Source organism: Brassica oleracea, chromosome C8 (genome assembly GCF_000695525.1).
Source record: "Brassica oleracea var. oleracea cultivar TO1000 chromosome C8, BOL, whole genome shotgun sequence".
NCBI classification, from domain to species: Eukaryota; Viridiplantae; Streptophyta; class Magnoliopsida; order Brassicales; family Brassicaceae; genus Brassica; species Brassica oleracea.
Window position 1 is genome coordinate 19,036,218 of NC_027755.1, and position 8,946 is coordinate 19,045,163.

Consider the following 8,946-nt stretch of genomic DNA (forward strand, 5'->3'; position numbering starts at 1 on the left):
CATACTGATGAAATATATTTTTCAGTTCTTTTAAAGAAAAGAGTCCTACATCGCTATAAACATTTCCTACAACGTGTTGGTTGATATTAACCCTTCTAGCTACTCAAAGACCGAAGACAAAGTTATCAATTTATCTCCATCTCCTCGAGTTCTCCTGTGGAAGACAGCCTTGGCCGTTTTGCAGCTCGCTTCTCTTCTTCTTCTTCCATTGGCTCCTTCTCTTTTTGATCGTAACCATCCCCAACATCTTCGCTCGTCTTCTCCTCAATTCCAAGATCTTTACTGATCTTGTCCACAATCCCAGGAACTTCACTCGTCTTGTCCTCAATTGCAGGATCTTCATTATTCTTGTCCTCAATTCCAAGAGCTTCACTCGTCTTGTCTCCAATCCCAGGAGCTTCATTCGTCTTGTCCTTAATTACAAGATCTTCACCCGTCTTATCCTCAATTACAAGATCTTCACTCGTCTTGTCCTCAATTCCAAGATCACAACTCGTCTTGTCTCCCATTTTAAGATCTTCACTCGTCTTCTCCTCAATTCCAACATCATTCTCCAATTGCTTCTCCTCCTCTCTGCCATCTTGACTCGATGCAACCACAGGCTCGGCTGGAGTAGATGGGAGTTCTTCATTCTCAGTGTTGTGGTCAGTGATAGCACCCAGGGTTGCAGAAAATAAAGAGACCGTCTCTCTTGATGGACTCTCACCGGTTTCTCCTTCATTAATATTTTCCATTGGGATGTCTTCTATGATACCAATATCTTCTGAATCATTAGATAAGGAATCAGCCACACCTTCCTTCTGCACCGGCATCATACTTAGGTTCAATGAAGAGAAGGCAGATGCTCTCGGAGATGCAGTTCCAGTGATTCGTTGAAAGTTGGCGCCCTCTCCAGAGTTCAGACACATAAACTGTTCACCACTTTCCATCTCTACTTGCTGCCCAAAACAGAGGCAAATAAGAAAATTAAAATTTGTATGTTTGAAAATCAGGAGTATGGATCATTAGCTTACATAATTATTTAGTACCTCTGTTGCCAATGAGTTGTTACTAAGATGATAAAACGAAGATGGTTCCTCGAGTGTTTGTTGTAGTTGTCCAAGTAATGATCCTGTGTTGTTGGCTCCTGCATCGAATAAATCCCTTAGAACCATACCGGAATCATTAACAGCTTGCATGTCCCTCATGGAAGATCTTTCAAGCAGAGTCATTTCAATTCCTTGTTCTTCTTGCGTCTGCGTCATATTCCCGTTAAAGTCTATCAAGGGGGTGCATCTCCCAGAGAGAACCTCGATGCCCGTATTGTTATTGACGGGCACTGGACTTTCGCAGGACTGGTCCTGTTCATTAATCACTTCCCGTGAACGGTTTTCAAGGAGTTCAAAAATTAACTTCTCGATCAGAGTACGCTTCAGTGAGGCTTCCGCGGGAGGGAACCAGTTTAGATAAAGCTGGAAAAAACAGAGAAAAAGCATGATCAGCAAACAAAAAAAGAGACTGAAAAATGCAAATCCAGCTGTTCTTAGTTCAGCTCCATTTAGAGACTATATGTTCTGACTCTTTCGATCCGATACATGAGAGGTAACAATTAGAGCATAGACTTACAAAGTTGGAAGCATTGTATATCTTGAAAGGACTGAAATTCTGGGGAGCTTCAGCAAGAAATAGCTCCAAATAGTGCAGTAGAAAGAGGCCACAGTCGAATGAGTTCTCCTGCTGTGGCAACTGAAATAGAAAGAGCAAGTCAGAAATCACATAAACTAAATCATTAACAGCGCAAAAACTTCTATTATATCACAGGAAAAGCGGTTTCACAAGAGATGAAGAACGTATAAAAGGGCCTCGAGGCAAAATATTTAAAGACTAGAGGCCAGACCTCAAGGGAGACAAACCGCAAATTCATGAATCTGGAAGAAATATCATCCGATGTCTCCTTATGCCTTTCCTTCCACTCCTCGCACAAGTAACTAAATCAGCAAAATGCTTTTGTTAGCAACTTGCACTACCCAGCTAAAAACTTGAGCATGAAAATAGTTCCACACTTTACTCATAAGGATCAGAGAATGGAGCTACAACATTTTCTTCAACGAATAAGGTAAAGACAACATCAAACAAAAAAAAAAAATTATCATTTCGTTGGGCAAGGGAGAAACGTAAATAAATGACTTATATGCAATGCTGTCAAAAGAGGAAGAGACCGAGATTAAATGACGAAACTGAAGTATGGCAGGAAGGGAGCTAACATACCTTTGGACTAGATTCTTAAGCCCTGCGTGGCTCCCTTTTATAGAATCCATATGTAAAATACATGGAACTTTTGGGGAGTCATCCAAGTCTAGATCTGCAGAATCCAACATAATATAATATGCTGAATGATAATGAAATAGTAATAAATAAAGTAACATGTGCCATTACCTGTACAATTAGCCACTTCACCAGGATGACATATGATTATCAAACTCCAGTGAAGACTGTCATTACCATTTAGCAGTGTCAGATCAGGAACTCAATACACATCAAACATAAATAGAAGTGCCATAAAAATGTTCGTACCTGAAATTCACCGGTACAAAAATGTAGTCCTTCCCAAACATGTCCACCTTCCTTGTCCACTTCCGGACACGTAAAAAAGCAGCCTTTCCATCGGCTATACTCGATGGATCTTTGTCGAGATCAGCAAGTTTACGGAAGAAAAAGCTGTTAAAGAAATGGAATCTCTGTCTCTCCTCCGCTTGAATCTGATTCTTCAAATAACTGGGAATAATAGAATAATACACTAAGCTGTCAATAATTAAGGTTAGCATCACAAGAAGAATTCAGGAAGACTACAATAGTAAAATTGTGTATTATATTGAGACCATCAACTAAGAGATTCAACTGTGTGATGAAAGTAATTTAACACAAACCCAAATAGACACTACAACGCATGTCAGAGCCTATGCTATCTGTCAACATTCCATCAGAGAGAAGAACTTACTTAATATAGAAGTCAATGATTGTGTCATTCACAAATGTCTCTGGCTGCAAGAGCTCAACATCTCTTTTGCAAACGGAAACAGCATCTGGATCTCCCTTTGGATAGACAACATCCTCAAATGGTTCATCAAAGCTGAAAAGACAACATAAAAGTCGCAGTTCAATATGAAATGCCACCTCTCAGTGGTTTAAATTCTTTCAGTTATCTACTTCAGAGAGCAATAGAATATAAGTAGCGACGTACTTTGGAAATTTTTACCTCAAAAGCAGAACAGAAGACAGCGTCTTGTTATAAAAGAATAAAATACAGCTCCTATAGATCACTCTTACCGTGGAAAATAACGCTTCCGTTGATGCAAGTTGTCCCCTGATACTTCCACGTCCTCACTACAATAAAGAAATAGTTATGGATGACTTGGAAGTTGGAACAATAAGTCTCCAAAGGACTCAGAATGTAACTAAAACCAAATATGAGTCCAGTGCCCTTCTCCTAATATTTGGTCCAATTTGCTAGTGACTTAAGGTTTTCTCCCTCATACGGTTCTAACCAAATGACTCGTACTCGTAGTTATGCAGCAAATAAAATTTCTTGTCATCACAGCATGCAATCAAAATTTTGAAATGAAAGTGGCAAAAAGAATGTGTTCCAATTAGCGTTCCGTAATATTAGAAGCTTACTCGAGGTCAGCACTCCATACAGCCGGGTATTTCACATGCAGCGAGTTAATTTGTTGTTGCTTCTCAGGCCAATTGTGATCTTTAACTGCAAACTTTAACTCCTCAATGTCTGGAAACCACACGAAGCAGTATAAAAGTTAGAAGAGGGATCCTTTAGTGTTGGAAAGAGCTGAGGCTTTAAAAGCCACTGTTCGATTTTTGCTGAAATAAAAGTTGATAAAAATTTCTTTTATGAATCTTGGTTCTGTAACTAGTTGTATATACGATTTTAACAAGATATCTAGTTGCAGGCAAACATTCTGTGATAAACCCACATAGCTTACATACGATAACCGAGTAAGTGAGCATACCGGTGGAGTGTTGCCTATCTTCATGGCATTTTTCATCCTTTAATAAAACTCGAATTCTGAGAATAATCACTCCAACCTATGAAAGCGACCAGCAAAAATTGTAAAACTGATAGAGGTTCATATGTGCAAAATAGAAAGTGAGCCCATCACGTATCTTTCAAACTGGAAGCACACCATAAATGAAAAACTCACATTTTGGTACCAATTGTATTGAATACTAACTATGTCTTCAACTCCAAATTCACAACAGAATGGCCCTTCTTCACTATTATCAGGGTAGCTCTTTATTTTGATTCCATTGCACGAAAAGATTACCAGAGACGCAGTACAAGGCATATCCTTAAGCACAACATACTCTGGAATCATGATAACAGCCGTGTTTCTGTCGATCTGCCAAGTGGAAAGTGTTACTTGACAATTGTAACTCTTACTTTGAACATTCAGGCACAATTAAAAGAAACCTTACTGTAGTGTAATCTAAAAATATATCCAGATGTATAAACTATCAAACCGTCCCATCAGAAATGTTGCTCAGAGGAATACCCATATTCCAAGTCTTAAAATTATAAGCGTTGACATGAAATTTTTAAGCTCACAAACAACAGAGTGCGAAATAATTAGGCTAAAGAAAGCAGGTTGCATTATTTTCATGTATACACTACAATCTAAATTATATTGGAATTTTTTTCTCTCCTATTAGGGACCTCTTTCCGTTAGGCGGTTCATCGGGTTGAAAGTGAAAGTCGTCAAAAAGTGGCGGGGGAAGAGAAGCCATCTCCAAGACCATTCCAGAGAATGAACAAACAAAGAAGCCCGACTCATGCATATAAAGGCTAAAAAATTCTTGCGGAAGATTTAAAGCCATTGGTTAAAAAACAAGAAAACTCATTACCTTTTCCATGCCATCGAAGCAGTGTTCAGCCATCCAATCTTTCAGCGCATATAACATTGAAATCAATATCTAGTTAAACATAGGAGGACATCAAAGCATACATATAAGGAAATATAACAAAAAGCCTTTAAGATGTACCTTCATCACCTTCTGAATCAGAAGCTTCACTCAACGCGGATTGATCACTCAAGCTTTCATCAATAGCTGACATCATATCATTTCGATCCTCCTGCACATGTAAAGAGGTTACAAACACAAGCTAAAATTTTTGAAGGCTTTCTCGTATACAAAAAATAAAGCAATACAAGACAGATTTACATACACTGGATGAGGAATCCGAAAATGGTGAGTTAAGCTGGGGTTGACTATAAGACGAAGTTTCGGCGTAGAAACTCTTTGCGCTTGGCTGACAAGAAAAACTTTCCAGTCCATGATCTTCATCTGTTTCTTTCATGAGGTCTTCAGTATCCAAACCAAACATCAATCCCTGATTATCGTGTTCTACATCTGCTTCTTTTTCACGGTCTTCAGTATTCAAACCAAACATCAATCTCTGATTATCGTCCTCTACATCTGCTTCTTTTCCACGGTCTTCGGTATTCAAACCAAACACCAATCCATGATCTACATCTTTTTCGGTCAAATGGTCTCTGGTTGGATCATCAGGTTCTGTTGCTAAAGCAGGAGCATCTTCACAATGACGATCGACTACATCAGTAGCAGCCTCTGCACAGCTCGCGCCTTCAACTTCTTTAAGAGCAGATTCCTCCTGGCAAGCTGACAGTAATTAACAATGTTCATAAGCCTTTATATGATGCAAACGTGTAAAAATTCTGGAGAAACAGTGCAAATCATTATATAACTAACCAAAAAAATTCTAATCAGAGCAGCATTTAGCATCACTAACTCATACATGCTCAAGAAACGAAGCAATGTTCACTCAATTGTACGATAGAGGTGCGAAATTTTAAAATAGATTTTGAAAAATTCTCAGCTAAGCTTCCGCTAGAACTATCACCGTGTGGAGTTAAAGGAGGAAGAAGAAGAATAAGAGCAGAGACTCACAGCTTTGGATGCGTCGGCATTGTAGAGCCGGAGAAATGGACGAGCTAGGGTTTGCGAATTTTTCCAATAGCTTTCCAGAAGCGGACTCGGCGAGCTCGTCCTCTTCGTTGAAATCGAAGACATCAATTTTTTTCTTCATCGCTCGGAGAATCTCGCCGGAAATCAGCGAGACGGCAATCGGGAATCGAGGGGTCGAGTGAGAGAGGAGAGACGCCAAAACGAAAACAAGTCACCAACGAATGCTAGCGCGTCTGAACTCCACGCGCGTGTGTCACTTTACTCAATTTATATCAATAATTATATTTCAGCTAGTAAATGACAGTTCTACCCTTCTTCTCCGCCGTGAATTTTTAAATAGTGGTGACGTGGACGCCATCATTGAATCACAAAACTGAAACTGCGTCTAGAGAGAGAATTTGAAGAAGTACTCATGGATGTCTCGGGAAGCTTGACTTGCATCGTCGTGGCTGTAGATGGAAGCGAGGTGAGCATGGAAGCTCTAAAGTGGGCTCTGGACAACCTCAAGCTCTCACCGTCTTCTCCCGATTCATCGTTCGTCGTCCTCCATGTCCAGCCTTCGCCTTCTATCACCGCAGGCGTTAGCCCCGGCACCATCCCTTTCGGTGGTCCCAGTTAAGTCTCGTTACTACTAAGTTTATGATCTGTTTGTTGAATTGACTCTGGAAGATTTTGGATGAAGGTGGTGTGGAGGTTCCTGCGTTCGCCGCTGCGATCGAGCAGCACCAGAAGAGGATCACCGATGCGATACTCGAACACGCTCGTCAAATCTATGCTGATAGATCGGTGAGTAGTGTCTTGACTCTTAAGATCTAGTAGCGATTTGCTTTTGATTGATTAGAATCTGGAGGTGATGATTGATGAGGAAGATGTGATGATTTACTCTCAGGTGAATGTGAAAACGCAAGTGGTTGTTGGAGATCCCAAGGATAAGATCTGCGAGACTGTTGAGAATTTGAACGCTGATTTGCTTGTCTTGGGTTCTCGTGCTTATGGCCCCATTAAGAGGTATATTAATCTCTTCTTATTCCACACTAGTATCTTGCCTTTGTGTGTTTTGGTGAACTGATGAAAGCTACAAATCATAATTCAAGGCGTTTGATCTTGGTTTGTGTATGAACTAGAATCTGTGTTGGCTTGAGAAATGAAACAGCTTTTTGCTCCAATAGTTAGAACAAGAGATTGGTTTAAGCTAGGCTTGAGAAAAATCCTTGAAGTTGCTATTGGTGTTTGTTTAGAGAGGTTATAGTATATCTTTTGCAACATGTTTGATCTGTGATGCAAGAAAACTCTTTAAGTAAGTATGAGTGTTGAGAGAAACAGTGCATCCTTTCAAGATTTTTTTGCTTGATAACATGTGGGATATAGATATGGAACTGCTATGTTTTCTGAATTTATCCCCTCCAGTTAGCAGAAGAAATGAGTAATGTTAAGTATAATTTCTCTGACATGGTTAAGGCAGTTAACCTGTACTTAAGAGCAGCCATTTCTCTGCTCATCCATCAATTACTGCTTCTGGAGTATTTTTCCCGTTTAAGATTCAATGATTCATATTGATGTTTTTCCTTAATACGCTAAATCTTATTTAGTGGAGCAAATGCACGTGTTGAATCCAGATTCTTTTTTCCCCTTAACCAGGATGTTTCTGGGAAGTGTAAGCAGCTACTGCACCAACCACGCTCACTGTCCTGTTGTGATAATTAAACCCAAGGAGGATTCTCCTGAATAATCAGGTAAACTCGTTTACCTTCTTGAAAATTAGGTCAAACATTTACATTCGATTGATCACACCACATGCTCAAATGTTTATTTCCAAACCAACTTAATACTTTTCCATAATCTTTAGAAGGGCTTCTCAATAGTTTGTCCTTTACAACTTAATATCTCAAGATTTTATCAATGTCAAATTCTGTCTAGAGTCTTTCTAACCGAGTTATCCAATCATCTTCATTTCTCAGGAGATATGTGTGCTTATGCAAAAGGGATATCAAACCCATCTTTGTAAGTTTGTGGAGCTATGGAAGCAAAGCAAAGAATCCAGGTGCTTTTACATGTTAATGCATTGGTGTGAAAGTGTAAAATTAATAAGAGCTACTGAAACATTGGTTGGATCATCAGTCTCAGGCTCAGAATATGTGTTGTATTCATAATTTTTTTTTTTTGGTAAAAGTGTTGTTGTATTCATATTCATCGTTTCTATATATTAATATATGGTGAAGTTAAATGATGAGTTGCTGTCGCATCAATCATTTTGAGGAACAGTTACAGAGCTAACTGTTTAAACGCCAGTATAGAGCTAACATGAAGCTGATTATAACAAAAAAGGTACTGCTTCGGCCATCTTTGTTACCACCTCGTGAACGAAAGCACGATCATCATCTTTCTCTCTTTCCTCTTCTAAAGCGATTATGCAATAATATATACATCGGATTCTCCTGTAAGCTGCTGCAAAGCTTTCCATTAGCTCCCCAATTAGACCTGACAAATCAAAGGCCTTGTGATCATGAGGTTTTGCTAATGCTTGGGTAGCAAGTTTGATTTCGTAGAAAATTGTCACTCAAGAAAGTAAAGGCTATTTTGCAAATTGACAGGAAACATTATTGGATCTGAGGATCTCTATGTAAATCCCCTATATATTAATTGAGAAGCATTTGAAAAATTAGAACCTTAATTTTGTATTAATTAAAAAAAATCTCAAATCCTAGGTGACATTCTAAATGCCTTCTAAATTCCATTTCAAAGAATTCTAGAACATCTAATATAAAGTATAGTTTAATCTAATGGTGTCACATTATTCCATAATTATATAACACTAGAGAACATTATATTAACCTAAAATATAAGAAATGTGTATTCTTTCCTTAAATAAAAGCTACAGAATAACCTAATATGATTTACATATATATGTCAATTAATGATTATGAATAATAAAGATTTGATAACAATTTTTGCATCCTTCTTCATTTT

At 38.6% G+C, this 8,946-nt stretch overlaps 2 protein-coding genes across 4 annotated transcripts; one reads left to right on the plus strand and one right to left on the minus strand.

Annotated features, from left to right (window-relative positions):
* Positions 1 to 2: 2 nt before the first annotated feature.
* On the minus strand, positions 3 to 6,215 carry LOC106312249 (probable ubiquitin-like-specific protease 2B). 3 transcript variants are annotated; one of them, XM_013749693.1, is made up of 16 exons: positions 5,962 to 6,215; positions 5,219 to 5,673; positions 5,044 to 5,125; positions 4,897 to 4,934; positions 4,197 to 4,394; positions 4,005 to 4,080; positions 3,655 to 3,763; positions 3,307 to 3,363; positions 2,978 to 3,109; positions 2,554 to 2,754; positions 2,416 to 2,471; positions 2,248 to 2,341; positions 1,877 to 1,967; positions 1,606 to 1,725; positions 1,014 to 1,451; positions 3 to 938 (listed from the first exon to the last, which is right to left on the minus strand). In XM_013749693.1, the coding sequence occupies exons 1-16, from the start codon at positions 6,098 to 6,100 to the stop codon at positions 126 to 128; spliced, it is 3,099 nt and encodes a 1,032-aa protein (XP_013605147.1). In that variant the 5' UTR covers positions 6,101 to 6,215; the 3' UTR covers positions 3 to 125. The 3 variants fall into 3 exon arrangements, with proteins under 3 accessions (XP_013605147.1, XP_013605148.1, XP_013605145.1); XM_013749694.1 differs by having other exon boundaries at positions 1,029 to 1,451; positions 5,035 to 5,125; XM_013749691.1 differs by having other exon boundaries at positions 5,035 to 5,125.
* A 109-nt stretch (positions 6,216 to 6,324) lies between these two features.
* On the plus strand, positions 6,325 to 8,206 carry LOC106309783 (universal stress protein A-like protein). The gene is made up of 5 exons (XM_013746915.1): positions 6,325 to 6,593; positions 6,662 to 6,765; positions 6,869 to 6,987; positions 7,618 to 7,712; positions 7,938 to 8,206. The coding sequence occupies exons 1-4, from the start codon at positions 6,392 to 6,394 to the stop codon at positions 7,706 to 7,708; spliced, it is 516 nt and encodes a 171-aa protein (XP_013602369.1). The 5' UTR covers positions 6,325 to 6,391; the 3' UTR covers positions 7,709 to 7,712; positions 7,938 to 8,206.
* Positions 8,207 to 8,946: the final 740 nt, after the last annotated feature.